At 38.5% G+C, this 19,456-nt stretch overlaps 1 protein-coding gene across 7 annotated transcripts in view; it reads right to left on the bottom strand.

Moving 5' to 3' along the window:
- Nucleotides 1–19,456, bottom strand: part of LOC140253727 (protein FAM13A-like) — a 191,826-nt gene that overhangs the window by 148,937 nt on the left and 23,433 nt on the right. For all 7 annotated transcript variants that reach the window (XR_011903965.1, XR_011903966.1, XM_072339484.1 and 4 more), the window contains exon 2: nt 15,559–15,734. Coding sequence is in view for 2 of the 7 variants with exons in the window: in XM_072339487.1 (XP_072195588.1) it covers nt 15,559–15,685 (127 nt within the window). In the remaining 5 variants the exon portion in view is untranslated. The remainder of the gene's footprint in view (nt 1–15,558; nt 15,735–19,456) is intronic.

Here is a 19,456-nt window from a genome sequence, read left to right as displayed (position 1 = left end):
CTTTTTGTAACTTTAGAATGATAACTTAGTAAAGATCTAAATAAACTAGTGAAAGTGATAATTAGTCTTAACTGCTCTGAAAATATTTTTACTTTCTTGCATGTTCTCTTTGTTCAGGCTTAAGTTACACTGTCACATGTGATTTACCACTGACAACCTTCTCTACACCTAGAGTGATAGAAGAGTCATCTCTGAAGTAATCTTCAAGCCCTCAAAATGGCCAACCAACTCCATTTACATCCTTCCAGAGAGGATTCAAAGCAAAATCTAAGCCTAGAAACTTGTTGGGCTTATTGATAGAAAACCAAATCCCCTCTTCATCTTCTCTCTTCTCACTCCACAACCTCAGATTTTCTTTGCAATGTTTATTTTTCAACCTTCAATCAAGGACATATAATGCTACTGCCATTTTCCAAACTCTTGACAGAAGTTTAACAAGGTTTATCGGGGTAATAAGGCCAGTTCAATGTAAACACCACCAAAAGGCAAGAAATAATGCTTGGCTTTGATATAGTTACTCTAATAATAACTTGGCAAAGAACTCCATTTCATGCCTTCCAGATGGCATTTTCATGGTCAGAAAAACAGCTACAGTCTGTCCAGTGGCAGATGCCTTTCTTATACAAAGACATACATGGCAAGAAACAAACACTCCCGATCCAGAAAACTTCCCAGTGTAAGTACATTTCAGTTCCATTGCTGCCAGTATCTGCTATTAGAACTTCTGAGCTCACAGACTGTTCTGAGGTCTGTGCTTACTGTAAATCACACTGTCTGATACAGTCTTTCATACTGCCTGGAGGGCCACTTTTCCTTTCCTAAAGTCTTTTCAAGTTTTCTCTTTAGCAATCTCAGCTGGGGATTCTAGATGTTACTGTAACATCGATAAAGAATAATAATGATGTTTATAAAAGCAATGAGGCTTTTAAATGAAATGCACCACATCAATGCAATCTATTATGAGAAATTAGGTCTTTTCTATGGGAAAATTTCTAAGCTTTCGCTTTGAAAGTCTGAAAAATGATGCAGCTACTGCAGTTGGAATGTGACTTCCTTATCACACAAGCATCCCATTATTTACAAATGTTGATAACCAAATGATGATTGGAAAATCATTTCTCATAACTAAGATCTTTAATCCATTTGTCATTTGAATAGAAAACAGAATTAATTTTGGAATACTGATGATAATCCCTGAAGCGGGCATAAATAGCAAAGAAATAATTCTTAAGAAAACAGAATTAAGAGAAGGCAGAAAAATTCTTACTAAAATATGCAGTTAAATATTTTATGCAACATCATCACAGCTGTACATGGCATACAACTCCAAAACAATTGAATCTAAGTAACAAAAGAGGTTGTAACATCACACAGCTGTGAATTTTTGTAATGCAGGTCTTTTTTTTTTCCCAAACATCCCGCGGCTGATTAGATAAACAAACTAATATTTATTTAGTCCTCTTTGAAGTTCAGTGAAAGCACCATGTGCAGAAATTTAACCCGCCTTTCATCCCTGTTTCCTGCAGAACACCAATACCCACCAAGAGCTGACCTAGATGAGAATCACTGCGCACAGCTCTAACCAAGGGTTTTGTAATCTCAGTCTCCTGTAACATTTTCATGAGAAACAACACCCAGGGAAAGGGACTGGTGTACAGAAGTGACCACTAAAACACTGACCCATGAGTGATTTCCTATACTGACTAGGAAGCAGTATGACTGGACATTTATGACTCTTTTTAAAAGTACGCTAGGACTACTGAAACAGCTGTACTTAAGGATTTATTTTTTTTCCCCTATATACTCATAATTGACATTTAAATACTCTACCTTTTATTCTATTTGAGTCTGATTATCCACACTATAATTTGAGCTATATAGAATGTAATGGACAAAAGCTCTTCGTTTTCTGAATTGTAAGCTAGTAAATAAAACATGCCGCAGGAAAATGTGAAATATTATCTTCTAATTTCAATTAAAAATACAGTAATAATCAGAAATTTTATTGGGAATAAACTCTATTTCCTGTTATATTCCTATCACACAAAATGTTCATTACATTACCTTTGGGAGAAGTAAACAAGCGGCATTACAAACGCATGCTTTAGGAATTTCAAAACAGTACATCTCAGTGTAGTTTAAAATGCAAAACAAAGTAAGCTTAGGAAAAAAAAAAAAACAACAACAACAACAAAAAAAACCAGCAAGCTCTTTTCCTCTTACTAATATTCTTAGGTATGACAAAAACTGGGAAATATTTTCTCTTTGCAAAAGAATAGATTTTAAAAGTACCATATATTTTAAGTACTGTTTTCAAGATGGAAACAGATGGAGAACAAATAGAATAGATTTTTAGTAATATTTTTATGGAGACAAGCCTTCTTTCTTTTCTTTTTTCTTTTGAATGAATGGGCGATTGACAGAATTGGATACTTGAGTTCTGATATTAGTCAAAACAAGGTTCAAGTCATCAGATTTAAATAGCAAAGACAACAAAATTACGGACCTTGAAAGTCTATAAATATATTTAAATCAATCAGCTGCTCCATAGGCAGCCAACAGTAGGAATTTAGGTTGTGCATAATGGACCCTTTTCAAAATCCACTAATATCAACTGAATGACTCCTACTGACAGAAGTGCTCAAATCAGCACTCAATCATGCTACTTCACTCTGGTTAAGAAGTAATGATAAAGTAGCCCAACTGAGAGAAAGCCGTAACAACCAAAAATTCAATTTTGAGTAAAATCCAAAATATTTAGGCACCAAACAAAAAGGCATAGTAAAAAATCAGTGCTAATATTTGCAACCTCATTGAATGCATCAAAATAAATCCTGTCCATTCAATTAAGGAATATATACAATGTTTCTATCAAACAAGATGACTTTGCATGAAGAGGTAAAGGACTGAGTTAAGTCCCATGAAAAAAATAAGCACTTTTTTTTTCCTCTTTTCAATCAAACGCAATGAAATTAATATGGTTAATATTGACCAATTCCTATAAATATTTTAATCTCCAGATTGTGTCCTCAGCACACCACCACCAGCACAGATGCTTTGTCATTCACCCGGCCCAGACCAGCCCCCTAGGCAGCAGGCAGACACCACACACCCAGCACAAGGCCAACCTCTGCATGCCCAGCCTCAGCACTTTAGAGGTACAACCCCCATTCTATGGAAGAGCTGCCATTCCTAACATTACATACTGATTTTCTCACAGCATGTTGAAAGCCTAGTTCTGTACCTTTACAGCTGATAACGCAAAAGTTGAGCAGAACCAGCAAATCAATGGTGAGTCTCTGATAACACAGAAATCTACAAATATCCTTATTACAGCCTAAATTTAAGGTTCTCATTGTCAGACTGGAGGAGTGCACCAAACTGAAGGGGCACAGAACATCTGCAAAGAACATCCCAGGTTTCTCATTGCCACCAGGTAGGCAGATCATTCAGCATAGACACCAAGAGCACATATACATCCTGCAACAGCTGTACAGTCAAGAAGCACCCACTTACCTTTGCCTTTTTACGGATAAGACAGTAACTTAAGTACAAAGCAATAGGTCAGACAGAGAGACAAAGAAGTACATAACGGATCACAGTGAAATCCACTGAGGCCTCTGCACCAGCCAAGTAACTTCTCTCTAGATTTGAGTACACATCATGCTGGAGGAGCACTGTCACAAATGACATATAGAAAAAACAGAGGTAAGTTTTAGAGTCGATTTTTGGAACTCTACCTGGTTGCACTGGTATTAGCAATGTTGGCAAAAATACAAAGACATTCTGAAACACTACTAAGTGGGAGGACAAGATGTCATGATAAGCAGTTAAGCACTAGGCATAACACCTGTAGTGGATAAGATATGACAGAAGGTGTCATGGCAGACTGTGAAAGACCAAATAACAGAGTGGGGCAATTCAGAAAAGGAATTAAGTGGAGAGACTGGAAAAAAAAATTGACAAGCTGCAGTTAAGGATATTTGTCTTGGTATCAGACATGATGACAATCTAGTCAGGAGTCTTACAGAGACCTAAGAAGGCTATCTTTTAAGTACTACGTTGAAGTAACCAAAATATTTATATTCTTAGAGAGGAAATTACCATTTGTTGTAAAATTGAGCAGAGTTCTCCCAGCTGTCTTTCTTATTAGAAGTTTCTCCACCATAAAACAAGTCTACAGCTGTTTCTCTACTCACCAAGTAGCAGATATTTCGTGCTGAGAGACTGTTAACTGCTAAGCACAAATATTGTTATTATGCACTCTGAAGTACACAGCAGTCTCACATTTTAGTTCCTACCAAGTTAGCAGCAGAAAGAAAGAGTACATCTGGGAGATCATCTGTGGGACTGGTGCTGACACCAGACTGCCAGACACCCAGCACCACCCTGTAGTGGGATTGCATGCTTATAAATTCACTGACGTTGTCACTTATTATATCACCTATACAGTCCCTTAGTGAAATTCCTGTATAACACACTTGAACAGCATCAGGCACAGTATATTAATAGCATTACTTTTACCTATTTCCTGCTTGTTATGACTGATTTTGACAAGGAAAAGCTCTGAATTCCATCCACTCACTGGCAGCAGAATTCAGCAGAACCACATTAATTATAATGCATTTCACCTTTTGCAGATAGAAGTGAGATCTTTGTGCAACAGCTGGAAATGAGGCAAGATTCTGCTGCAGGGCTCAGACCACGCTACTATTCCCTGCTTCTTGGCAGCTTTTAGGAACTACAGCACAAAACATGATCCTGGATGATGACTGCTCACAACCATCTGCTCGTAACTAACTTCTTCAGTAACAGGGGTGGAAGTGGCAGAGTTGAAAAGTAAGCTGAGGTGCCTTTCTTGCCAGCTCTTCACCTTTCATACACCCTGACTTGGCTTTGCTGTCCCTATTTCCTACGCCCTTGTCAGTCAAGGCACTTTTTTCCTTAGTTCCTCTTTGCTGCTGCTAGAAAGCAACCCCGTTAGAGATGTAGAGAACATCCTGTGCTGTGACCCAAGGGCAGCTGGCAGAACCACCTCAGGCAACTTCCAAATAACTGATTTTTCCCTCCCAGAGCTGTTCTCCTGTAACTCAGGTAGTTTAAGCACAGACATTTCCTTCCGGCCCTTAACAGAGACCTGCAGCTGATCTTACTTTTTACATTTTGTTTCATTCACATCCGCTCGGTTGCAATAAGCCCCAAACCCTCCCCTCAGGTCATCTACAGTTTTTCACTTCTGAATTTTTCACAGGAAGACTCAGAAACTGTAACTGCATAACAAAAGTATGATGGGAATCTTTGTAAGGACCTGTGCTGGTTACATTAGGATTTGAGCTATTTCTCATGAACACAAAAGTGAAAAGATGTATATCAATCTGCTCTGGTGTGGGAACAAGAGCAGAAATACATTAAATCTAGAGCCAATGCAACCTTATTTCAACTACGTAATTCTAACATGCTTCTACATGGGTACTGTACATTTGTGCACAGGTCTCTCTGAAAGTAATGCCCCCTATTTAACTCTATGGAACCTACAACAGATACAAAAAGCACAATAACACTATTTGACTGAGGAAATTCTCAGCTACAAAACACTGTCTTTCAACATAATCACCACCATCAGCTATGCATTTTTGCCAGCAATGAAGAAAAGCCTGCATGCCGCACTCTTAAGAAACTGCATGGCCACTCAGAACATAGCTTATCTTTTATGCTGCTGTTGCTGCTGCTGAAATGCACCACCCACCACCTGCTCAAATCCACTCTTCAGTCTCCATAAACATTCAACAAGTGTTGATGAATGCCAGCATTGTTTCTGCAAAGATAAATTCAATGACGAACCTTTGCTTCATCTGCACTTCCATGTCAGATTCCATTGTGTCAGACTTGCCGCTCTGCTGCCATCTGTCACAAAGCAAGAAAATGCAAGGGAATATTGGTGGGAAAGTTCAACCCCTACTGCTGTACCACCAACATTTGCCTCTGATGTCAGTTGACAAAAAGAAAACCAAATAGGAGGCACTGCATTTGGAGAAGCCTTCCTATGTAGTTATATATAATACGGAGCCTTGCTTTATTTCTGTTTTTTTCTTGCTTAATACTTTTCTATGGCAAAACAAAACAAACAAACGAAACAAACAAAAAATCCAATCACTCACAGTTCATAAAAATGTCCCTAAGATAAAAGTTACTTTTTCAACAGTTTGTCCACTGTGATTTACAGCTGCTTTATGACCTGCTCTTCTAGAATCCTTCCTGCCTTCATGAAAATGAAGCCATGTGATTCAGCCCCATTACACTTCTCTTTGACCTTCAATTTACCTGCTATGTTGGGACACAATTTGCAGTTCTGATAGATATAAATGGAGTTCAGAAAGAAAAAGATGGAGTTTTTAACAAAAACTGCTAAGCTAATTTTTGCCTGCAGCGACTGTCATAAATCTACTGTAGGCAAGGCTTAACTCCTTCACCTGCAAAACTAAGCAAGAAAAGAATTGTTTTGCAAAGCTGCATTCAATAAAAATGAATTGTGGTTTTCAGTTTCTCAGAAACTGAATCTATGAAAATTAATCCCTGCAATTGCAAACAAAATATGCATGACTTTTAATATAGATATGCCCAATGTAACATGCTTATGCCCAACTTCTTTTTAACATTTATATCCAACAAAGAGTAATCTAAAATGGAAAGTAACCACCAAATTAATCATTTATTCACTATAATGAAAATGATATTTTTAGTAATAAGCAAAAATAATTAGAAATTTTCGTTTTCATCCCACATCTAATCATACAAAGACATAGCCTTTTTTCTAAACCTCACTGACCCCTAAAATCTGTTGTTCTGTTCTTCTTTCAGCTAATATGGAATAGGACAAAATTATCACCCATACTAAAAATCATATCAGCAGGTCCTTTTATCACATTATCGATCATCTTGCTTTTAGAGAGAAGCCCAGTTTCCATTCTTAGCTCAAACAGTAAGCGGGGAATTATACACAAGTTATCTATTTAGAGGTACTGTCAGGCTTTACCCTTAGAGAAGACTGAGAACTGACTTGCACAGGCTTGACTGTGGCCATAAACAGCACAATGGACTCTGTGGCTTTGATAAGCAGCTGATATTTCAGTGATGTTCCAGTTTAGTAAGGGAACACTTCTAAAGCACATTTTCTTCAAATCTGAAATTCTGAGAAAGCAACCAGGCTGTTAGATGAGGTGTGGCTGATGGAACTTCAGGCACCCTGAAAGGAAGTCACTGCATCCTTATTAAGTCTTCATCATGGTACACAAAACAGACAGGATTTTACAAAGTTTCTCCTCACATCTTGGAGAAGTGAAGTAGTTTCAGAAGAATAAGAATCTGACTGCAGATTTTCAACCCTGGACCCACTTAATTGCCTCCATCATCCAAAGGAGAAAAAAAATGACAGCAACAACGATTTGATCTGAACTAACAGCTTCGCAGCTGATCTTGTACATATATACTTTTGTTAATACAACAAGAGTGGGTATTTACTCTTAGCAAGTTTGCAGATGACACGAAGCTGAGTAGTGCAGTTGATACAATAGAAGCAAGGGATGTTATCCAAAAGGACATGTAATTTTGGCTCATGAGAATCAAATGACATTCAGAAAAACCAAGTGCATGGAGTTGCACTGGGGCCAGGGCAGTCCCAGACTGGGAGAACAATTTCTTGAAAGTAGCCTTGTAGAAAAAGACTTAGGGGTCCTGATAGATGAGAAACTTGAAACATGAGTCAGTAGTGTGTGACTACAGCCCAGAACGCCAAAGTAGCCGCCTAGACTCCATTAGCAGCGGGGTGGCCAACAGAGTGAGGGAGGGGATTGTCTCCCATGTCCTTGTGAGAACATCTGGAGTACTGTATCCACAGATCTGGGGTTCCCAGTAGAGGAGGGATGTGGATCTGTTGGAGTGGGTTCAGAGGAGGGCCATGAAGATGATCATAGGTCTGGAACACCTCTCCTACGAGGACAGCATGAAGGAGCTTAGCTTGTCTGAGAAGAGAAGGCTCTTGAGAAAACCTCATTGTGGCCTTCCAGTATTTAAAGGGAGACCATAAAATTCTTGATTTCCATCCCGTTTATGTGATTAGATAGTTATAGAAAAGGAACAAGAGAGAATGGTTTTAAAGTAACAGAGAGGAAACTTAGATCAGATTTCAGAGAAAGTTTTTCATGGAGAATGTGGCAAGGTGCAGAAACAGGCTGCCCAGAGGTTGTGGATGACACATTCCTGGTGCTCAAGACATAGAAAAAGCCTCATGGCTTTTCCGTTTGTTTGTTTTTTGTAAGTCTTAGACAATTTCAAGTTAAAGCTTTGTATTTGTTTTTATCTTCTGGGAGGATGGAATGATTCTATTAGCACATTTTAAACCAAAAGACAAACTCTTCTTCTTGAGACCCCAAGGCAACCTGGGATGAGGATACCAGCCTTTATTCCCCTCCTACATTATTCTTTCCAAGTGGGAAGCAATTTTAAAAACTCGAGCAGTGTGGTTTTCCTCAAGGAGAAGTACATTGTGTAATCAATGATAAATCAGATGCTGATGCAGCTTCTTTGATCTTAAGGATCAAGCAGACAAAAACCACGCTTGCCTGAAGCATCGCTGCACTGGAAAGACAGCACAGTACTACTTTGCGTAACACTTACTGTGTGATGACATACACACCAAGATAGGCAGATTCTGTTAGACATTACCCACACATCAGTGGTCTACCTTTGATTTGCCCAGCCTCTGAAAGCAAATAAACTCAGCTTCATTAGTTTTCTTGGCATTGAGATGCTTTGTCAGGGAAGGAAACTTCTGGTACGCAAACACAAAATCCCAGAAAAACATAAACCCACTGTCTGAAGAACGGGAACAAAATACATCTTATCAGGGTTTGCAGATTGAGTGGATTGTAAGATATTGATCTCTAGCTTTATTTTATTTAATTTCTTTGTCTACTTCCAAGCCACGCAGTTAGTATGATTTTCAGTTCGGCTGGTTAACATGAACTGCAAATAGTGAATGCAGAAATATTTTGATCTATTCTACTTCCAATCAAATTTTCATAATATAAATGAAGTCTGTACAAACAATTTGCATCTACAGCTAGCTTTGGTGCCCAAAGGCCAGATGTACTGAAATAAGAAACTTACTGAATTCTATTAATATCAAATGAAAGATACTTGTTAACCTTCATGTGGTTTCACCAGCACCCGAAACAAGTGTTTTTACATGAACTGGGCAATGGTTCCCTTTTTCATCTAATCCGTATCAAGCTTCTCATAAACTGCATCTTTTTTAAAAAAATAAGACAAGGCTGAAGGATCTAACCATTTATCTGGAACATTTAAACCTCACTTAGCCACCTATACCTTCAAAATCACCCTATTCAGTGATTGGAGGTAGCGTCAAATATTAGCCACTGAAGAGATGTCACTGAAGTCAATTTCTATCTAGCTACCAAATTCAGGATTCTGCACAAATAGCTTGTAGGCATTTCTCTTCTTTTATTGAAACAAATCTGTACTGACATCTAAGGAAAGCCTACCATCTGCTGGGAGCCAGTGAATCCTTATTATTCCTTACCTGAGATGAACGGGTATTTAAAGGTCATTTTTTCCTGAATGTTCTTCAGGTTCTTTTCATTAGATCGCAAAGCAAAGCCCATGTCAGCAAGAAGATTAAGAACAGTGAAGTGAATATTCTTAATATAAGCAGAATAATTTAACCTAGAATATGATAAAAGAGACTGTCACCATAAAAAAAATAAAAAAAAAAAAAAAATCTGTAAAACGAGTCTCAAAAGTGTGAAAAAAATGAAGAATGAAGTAACTAAGTACAACTGTCACATTTTTATCCACTGTGGAGAAACAAATCATTTAGCTTAGGCTTCAGTCCTCCGAATGAACCACAAAACACCCACACCCAAGAGAACAATGTAAATGATTATTCTCACAGATATTCTTGAGTTGGGTTGGTTTTTTGTTAACGAACAATCTCTCCCTTTAACTAAGTTTTGACTGCTCTGGCTTAGGCTGTGCCAGTTAAGAAAGCTTCCATAGCACCAGCTTTAGCATACGATCAAGCTGTTATAATATTTATTATTCCAGTCTTTGTTTCTTTGTTCTGAATATCCTGTTTCCCTCAGTAATGAAGTTTCATCTGTTTTCAGCTGCTCTTAAGAGGGTGTCATTATTACTGTCTAATATAAACTGTAATCTAGTCTGTCATCAACAAGAAATATTTAAATATTATTTAAAATGCTAATCATACACCATGAACATCTTCCAGATTACACCAAGGTACACAGCACATGTGTATGTGTCGGTGACACAGACTATCATATAAGCTTTATTTTCTTGCAATAGCAGGGACAAAGAAGTACATTTTTCTTAGTAGTAAGCAATAAATCCTCAGGGAGGTGGGAGGACTGTAAGAGTTGTCTTACATTTGGGAAGCAACAAGACAGAGAACCTTCCCTATAGGTTGCATTAACTAACTGTATCAGTGTGTTTTTGTAAAGGGTTTGTTCCCTTCCAAGGTCACTATTGAAAGCTAAAATGTAAAGTACATTTTTAGGGATTTAAGGGATTTTGGGCTGCTGAGAACTTCCTTTAGAAATTACGCACTCTGGCCAATGTGAAAAAAATGCATAGAAAATTCTTCCTACGCCTGCAAAGTACTTAACCTATTTCTCATGTTCTGCAAATGGAGGCAATGTTTCCTAAATATTCCCTCAATCTGAAAAAATCAAACTTCATTCTTTGTATGAAAATTTCACTAATACGCATGAGCAAAGAAAGTTAATGCTAATTAATCTACACTTGAAGTACTCTGTTATCAAAACACACTTTTAATTCATTTTGAGATGCAGTTTCTGCCTTAATACATTTATTGACATATGTTCTGTGAAGAGACAAATTCAACAACAGGGATGCTCAGATAGTTTTAGCTGGGAGTAATCACTGAATTATGATGTTCAGAACTGTATTTGTTTTGTCTTATCTGTTAGTCTCAGTGGTTTGTAATTCTCTCTAGCACTTTGTTTAACATGTAGGTTGAAAAAAATAAATAAATAAAAATCAATCTTTCTTCTGCACATAAGTGCTTGCAGAGATGTACATCTCCACCATATTCCGGTGACACAATAAGTAGTGTTTCCTATTGCAGCTGAACTACACCAGAACAGCTATTAGGCATATCAGCCAGCACAGCTGAGCTTTATTATCAAGTGAGAATCTGACCTACCCTGACACACTTCAGCATTCTATATTCAGACAGCGTTGTAGTGCGATGTAAATCACTGCCAGCTTATTTTCATAAAAATACTTCTTAATTTTCATTGTGATTATGCAAGCTACACCACAAACATAAGTGAGAGAACACTCCATTCTCATGACCCATTCTGAACACACTACAGTTGATTTTCACAAGGCTCTGATGAGGTTCTACTGAAGGGAAGGAGTTTGCTTTTTCCAGCAATGACATACCAGAAATAAGTGAAATCAGATTATACGAAAGGATAAAGGAACCCTATGGATTTTTACAAGTTTCCTTTTTCTGCAAAACTGATGATGTTATACAAGTTAAACTTCTCAGTAAAACAAGAGCTTTTAACACCCTCTCTTCAAGACATGCATATCATATCACACAATAACTGAGACTGCTCTAAGGCATAAAGCATGCCATGCCATACTCATCCACCTCTGAGTAGTTTCCTAGGAACTGTCTGAAGAAGAACTGCAACAAGAGCGAACTTACAGCAGAGCAAACTTGTGCTTCACCAGGGACAGGCATTCAGGTCTTACTGGAAAACAGATCAGTATAGTTTCACATATTAGTTTTATTTCCCTGACCTACAACTTATTACAGGTACTTTAAATCAAAAGTATTTAATTTTCAGATATTTTGTTTACTATACAGCAATTATTTCTGATAATGCAGACTTACTGAAACAAAAGGGAACACATTTTCATAGACTGAACTCTAAATAATGAAACCTCTCCCCCTTCCTTCTGCTAAGCAGGGATCTATTTCATTTTCTAAGCAGACTGCTGCACTCAAAACATTTCAAATGAGGCAAGAAAAATGTTTGTGCCATCCTAAAGTCCTCCAAACCCTGCTGGGCAGCTGGCTGTACTGGCCATAGATCACACTACCAGGTGCTGACCATGCTCTGCCAGCTTCTACAGTTGTCTCTAGTCCTGCCATGTGTTGCCTTAGAGTGAATCCTCATTCGATTTCCTGCCTAATTGCTCAATTCAGCATTCATTTGCTAATGGTGCCTCTTTTGCCAGTCTACCATGTGTTTTTTCATCATTTTGCTTCACTGCTAGAACCAGTTGAATAAACAACAATCCATAATTCGGTCACATTCCCACATCAAAAACACCAAGTTTGGTCCTCCGTCATACATAAAAATCCTAATTGTTTGCAAATATTTCTGTTACAAATTGGTAGAAATACACTGACTCTGAATTTTCTGCAAGTTCAAAGAAATTGAAAATCACTATTAAAAATATACTGGTCATTATCTGCTACTCATTTGAAATATTCCATTCTGTTTAACCCAGAAGAGTGCAGATAGGTACAAAAAAAAAAACATTAGGGCAAGTGTACAAATGCAAACAGTGCCATTTGAAATCGCTTTTCAAATGACTGCTAAATACAGATAAGTATCCAATCTTCTCCCACATATTCTTTAAGAATGTCTTTAATTATCACTGTTAAATGCTCTCCAGGGTTTCTGTCCACACCAAATATGCAACAGTGGGCACTGAAAGTTGAATTTGAAGCTTCTTTGATTTCAAATGTAAATGCACACTTTTATTGAGAAAGAGATGCTCAATTCAACAGGTTTGAGCCTTTAAACTTGAAATTATATAATTCACAAAAGGAATCTAGTAAATACTGAAAAGCAGCGTCCTTTGCAGAGTAATGTTCTCCAGCTAATATGCTGAGATCTAGCAGCTCCAGGATGAATCAGAAGAATAAAATAATCACTATTTTCTAGAAACCAAAACTTGATGCCACAGATGGAAGCAATCTACAACTGAGACTGCAAACCTAACCTTCCTGCATTCCACATCCTGAAAACTGGCTGAAGAGCCACACCCTAAGGGCTGTGCACAGGAAAGTCACTAGAGGAGTATGGCAGCGTGTGGTATTGGGACCAATACAGTTCAATATCTTCACTAATGCCCTGGATGATGGATCAAAATACTAAGTCAGCAAGCCTGCAGATGCTAAAGAAATGCACGGAAATGCTGATGTACCAGTTGGTTGTGCTGCCATGCAGACACCTGAGCAAAAATAGAAAAACAGGGCAACAAACATCATGAAGTTAAAACTGAAAGACCAAGCCCTGCACTTGGGGAGCAGTAACCCCAAACACTGGAACATGTGGGAGTTTGAAATGCCAGAAAGCAATTTCATAGAAACATGGGCATACTGGAAATAGTCCAAGAAAGGGCCATGTGGGTGATTAAGGATTTGAAACACTGATAGTATGTAAGCAGGAAGTAAGAGATGGTATTTTCCAGTCTTGAGAAGAGGCTCCACAGGGATGCTATACATGTATATAAATAAATACCTGATGGGGAGAGAAAGAAGATGGATTCACTTCAGAGGCACGTAACAAAAGATCAAGAAGGACTTTCCATTTAGATTTTCATCTAAACATAGGAAAAAGCTGTTTAATTACAAGGTTGATTGAACACGAGAACAGGTTGCCCAGAGAGAGCTGTAGAGTCTCTAAGACATATACAAAACAAAACCAGCCCTGTGTACAGCTGACACTGATTTGAGCAGAGCGGATGGACCGGATCTCCAGAAGTCATTTTCCAACCTCAATGATTCTGTGAAAAACAGCACAGCCAGGTGGTCTGTTCAGCTTTGTCCACTCAGAGAATGACTGGAAAAAGACAGACCTGAATACACCAAAAGCAAAGTGATGTACAAAACAACATTTGTTCTGGCTGACGTAGCATGTCTGGCATAGCTACATCACTGTCTGACAGTACAAATACCAGACAAACCTTCCTCTGCTTCTGGCTGTTCTGACAAAAGCAGAAAAGTTTCCATCTCGCTTAAAACACAACAACGAACTGAAAATCCTCACTTCTGAATAAGGAAGGCAGTAAAACTAGGAGATGCCAATTCAGTATTTTATCTTTATCAAAATTTTCCATTACATTTGAGTGAAATCCCCAAACAGGAAATTTCAAAACAATTGCATTTTTTGTTGCCAGTACTTCAGGCATCTTAAACTGTAGAAATTTAGCCTCTAGCACAAAATGTTCCAGTGTGCCTTCATATTTATTTCACAATATTTGAAGTCTGATACCACATTTCAACTTTTACAGCTAGAAAAAGTGTAAAATCTGTTTTTTGCGAATCATACCAAGTCTTTGGCTTCTCCTTAATTCTTTGAACACCTGCTTATTTAAAATTAATACACCCACCTCCCTACAGTACTGCTACAAGTTAGCTCCAGAGAAGCAGGTGGATTGGTACCTCATAATGCTAATGCACTAACAAAACGGTAACTTGCAGCCCTAACAGGGGTGCTGCAGGAGGGAAGTGATTTAAACACGGTTTGGAAATCTATCAAATATTAAAACTTTTTAAAATTAGAAGTACAATCACAGTAAATTACATCAAACGTTCAAACAGTCTCACAGAGACAAGTGGTTAAAATTATTTTGTCAACTTAGATGAAAATTCCAAATGTCTTCAGATTCAGATTATCCAGTAGATCAGCTAGAAGCTTGCCAGAAGAGTTAGGAGACAGAAAGAGTAAACCAAGGAGCATAGAAAGAAATCACTAAAATGTCTGAAGATTTTTTCCTTAAAACTTGTATGAAATTTACAATTTAAAATGCATGTTAGATTGTTTTTTGGTTTGGGGTGTTTGTTTGTTTTAATACAGAGGTTTTCAAGTACCAGCATGCTCTTCCATGTGATATTAAAATAGCAAAATCTCAAGGTTCTTACTCGTATTTACACATTTCACCAAAAAACATACTGAGAGCAGCAGATGTTCCTAAGTACAGTGAATTTTCCAAAAGGAAAAGTCTGCTTGATGGCAGTGGTAGGGTTAAAATGAGAAAGCAATTACCACTTTTTGGAGAAATCAGTACACATGTGGCATGTCATTATATGACTATTCTGGGAGATTTCTCTAAAACATCAATCACATAAATTGGGACCATTCCACAACCATCGTTATTGTCCTAAATCCCACTGGTAGTTTTCAAAATTATTTTGTCATCTTGCTTATTTTGCTCGCATGTACAGAACTACAGAAATACATAAAACTAATTATATACAAAAATATTCTTAAATATTACACCACCTGAAAGCAACTTAAAACAGCCAAACTAGATGTAAGCATGGTATAAAATTCTTACTCAGAACTATGGAAAAGACTGAATTTCAGCTAATACAGTTGGACTGAATCTCAAATAAAAAATTAAAAAAAAAAAAAAAAGTAAAATATTCGACTAAGGGTCAGAAAATCACACAGAGCAGAAAATACTTCTTACCTACAACAGTTAATTCTGGAACACTGGGAGCAGGTAGCAGCAATGGCAGGTGCAAGGCAGGGACCATCTCATGCTGAAGCTCACTCTCTGCCCAATGCTTCATTTCTCTACATCTTTCTAGACACATCTCTCATCCTAGGCATTAATTCTACTTCAACACAACAGTTTTCTATTCCCTGGAAAAGGAAAAATGAAACAAAATGTTTAGAAACAGACCTCAGTGTAATGAACCTATAAACATGCGCTCATCCTGTTAAGGACTTGTATGTTCTCCTTTTAATTACAAAATTGCAAAATCATGACAATCCATAAGGACCCCCAAGTTCTTCTCTTCAGGGTTGCTCCCAATGAGTTCTTTTCGTATCTGGGATTGTCCAGACTCAAGTGCAACACCTTGCACTTGGCCTTGTTAAACCTCATTAGATTTTCACACGCCCACTTTTTGAGTTTGTCCAGGTCCCTCTGGATGGTGTGCTTCCCTTCTGTTGTGTCAACTGCACCACTCAGCTTGGTCTCATCAGCAAACTTGCTGAGGGTACCACTCGATCCCAATGTCTTTGTCATTAATAAAGACACTGAAGAGCACTGGTCCCAAGACAGACCCCTGGGGGAAACCACTGATGACTACCTTATATCTGGAAATAGAGCCATTGAAAATAACCCACTGGTTATGACCATTCCACTAACTCTTTATCCACCAGACAGTCCAGGCTTCAAATCTGTATCTCTCCAATTTAGAGATAAGGATGTAGTGCAGGACAATGTCAAATGACCTTGCACAAATCCAGGTAGATGACATCAGTTTCCCTTCCTTCGTTAATCGGTGCTCCATCATAGAAAGTCATCAGATTGGCCAGGCACAATCTGCCTTTGGCAACGCCACTCTGGCTGTCTCAGATAACCTCCTCATCTTGCACATGCCCTAACATCTCTTCCAGAAGGATCTGCTCCATGATCTTTCCAGCCAAAGAACTGAAGCTGTCCAGCCTGTAATTCCCCGGGTCTTCCTTCCTCCCTTTCTTGAATACAAGAGCTATGTTTCTGTTTTCCCAGTCCCCAGGGCTTTGCCTGATGGTCACAATTTTTCAAATATGATGGAGGGCAGCTTGGCAACCACATCAGCTACTTCCTTCAGAACCCTGGTATGCAAGTTTACCAGCCCCACAGACTTGTAACCATTCCGTTTCATAAAGTGGTCTTGGACTGTGAGGGATTCTGCCAACCTGAACCCTGCTTAGAAGTTCAGAGGCACAAGAAGCCTGGCTAGCCCTGAAAATTGAGGCAAACGATTGGTTTGGGTGAAGCAGGCAATATTTAACAAAACAGACATCTTTACAGAAACTCATAGGAATCAGTTAAATTAACATCTATCTTTAAATTAACACTGGCCAGCATTTGAATGAATTACTAGCTTATCACTAAAATAGGTAGGCCTACCTGCATGTGGAGATTTACTCCAACAGGTAAATGTAAATTACAGAACTGTTTAAGTATCTGACAATTGGTGGAATCTTGGGGTGTATGTAATGATATATTTGGAGGAAACAAGTAGTCATAACCATATGTGATGACTGACTACAGCGTGGGAAAGCATTCAACACAAATTTAGATAGGTTTTCAGAGATCAATGGGGTTATGCAGCATCACAAACTGGAGGCTTGCTGGATGAAAACAGCATGTTCTAAGATCATATGTTTGATCCAGAGAGGACTCTGAAGTAGCGTTTCAGTGACTGTTTTATACCCTACTCATTTCTAGCTATTTTTGTGAAAAGAGGCACTGCTCATCCACAGGTGGTGGATTTCCACATATTGTCAGTGCTCCATTAATTGGTGGTATGGCCAAACTGAGCTTAAACAGCATAGCCCAGAATGACATAGCACTGCCAAAGTACAGAGCACTAACAAGACTGGGTAGAGAGTGCCCTTGGTAAAGAGCAAATATGATTTATCCAAAAATGTTTGGAAACTATGTACTATTTCTGTATGTTTACATCAGATTTTCCATCAGCATCAGTGTGTCCTCACCCATGCATGCAACATCTCTATAAACTCAGAGGACAATCTGACACAGCACCAGTGCACATGTAGCTCCTAAAATTCTCATGGAATCAGTGCTAAGCTATACCTAAAAAGCAACCGTGGACTCCATTTAATATAGCATGCATGTTAAACTAATCAGGTATAGTTTTTTCATGCTTCCAGTACCTGGAATGAGACACTGGCTAGCTCTGCAAATATTTACTTAATCCTAACAGGCTTATAATATAAGCACAGGCTGCAATACATGCAAAGTCAATCACTTTTATATGCTAGACAGGCAGAGTACAAGGTAGCAGTTTCTCTATGGCAGTGCATCTGACCTGCCACATACCACTTGCCTAGTCCAGTTATGTGACTTCTGCACCTGTATCATGGAAAGTTCAAAGCCCAGGTGTCTGCCCATGGATAACTCAATGCTTATTACTCTGTAAGAACACAGCAGATTACCTTGATGAATATATGGAGAATTCTATGTCAACCCACATAAAACACCATATGGCAATTTCCTGTAACATCAGTTCTACTCAGAACATAATTGTACTGTCACTCCTGCACACAGTAAAGCAGTGTCAAGTTCTAGCAAAGAAATATTATCTCTCCAAGGGCTGTTGTCTTCCTTCCATTAACAGTGATTTTAGCAAGGAAAAATTAGAAATACTTCTGTAAATTACATTGAGGAGTTAATTTCTTAAGTGCAAACAGGCATGTACTACAAGCCAACAATGACACAAACATAAGAAATGTTAAAATAAATAAATAAATAAATCAGAACACTCCCTCCATCCAGCCTTTGAAAAATTAGATTTTAGTAATTTACAAGTCCTGCTTAATTTTCAGAAACTGTCCCAGCACAAAATTATAGCAAGGACTCTGCCTACCCAGTGAAGCATAGATGAATCAGGACATGGAGCTGTTAGAACAGGTCCAGAGGAGAATCATGAAGATTATCAGAGGGCTAGAGCACCTCTCCTATGAGGATGGACTTAGAGAGCTGGGGCTCATCAGCCTAGAAAAGAGAAGGCTCTGGGGAGACTTGATAGTGACTGAAGGGGGCCTAGAGGAAAGCTGGGGACGGACATTTGAGAAGAGCATGTGGCGACAGGATGAGGGCAAATGGTTTTAAACTGGAAGAGGGCAGATTTAGACTAGAAATTAGGGAAGAAATTCTTTCCTGTGAGGGTGGTGAGACATTGGAACAGGTTGCCCGGAATGGCTGTGGATGCCTCCTCCCTGGAAGCATTCAAGGTCTGCATGGGGCTTTGAACAACTTGGTCTAGAGTAGAGTGTCCCTGCCTATAGCAGGGCAGTTGGAACTAGGTGATCTTAAAAGGTCCCTTCCCACCTAAGCCATTCTATGATTCTATAATAAACAGAAAATAAATTGGATGTCCCGAATAAGAGAATTGAGATAACTGAGGCTAATTCAATCAGAGCACTGGTTTGATACACTCAGAGAGCACTAGAATTGATCCTAGAATGCAACAACCTGCATAAATACCATTTCATTGCTTTGGTTCGTTTCCAGATGGCTAGTATTGGTTCTATGCTAGAAATCCATTTGCAATGAAGTAGGCAAGTCAGCAAGAACAGCCTAACTGGCCTGGAAAACACTGACATCTATTTTCTCTCCCCAGATGACATCAGCTTGTAAAATACACCCTGCTGAATGTTCATAAACCCACGTTTTTAGCCAGCTTTCATGAGCCCTGAAAGACACACTTTAAGCAAGAAAATTTTAGTAGGACTTTTACTGTCTACATACCCATTATCATCACCTTTATTAGTTTTTTTCTAGATAACAGCTTATTGCCACTGGCAAGAAGGCAACCCAGTTCACATTGCTATGCTACTTTATA

The sequence above is a fragment of the Excalfactoria chinensis genome, chromosome 6, assembly GCF_039878825.1.
Source record: "Excalfactoria chinensis isolate bCotChi1 chromosome 6, bCotChi1.hap2, whole genome shotgun sequence".
Lineage (NCBI taxonomy): Eukaryota > Metazoa > Chordata > Aves > Galliformes > Phasianidae > Excalfactoria > Excalfactoria chinensis.
Note: the sequence above shows the minus strand (reverse complement) of the source record. Positions and strands in the feature narration are given on the sequence as shown.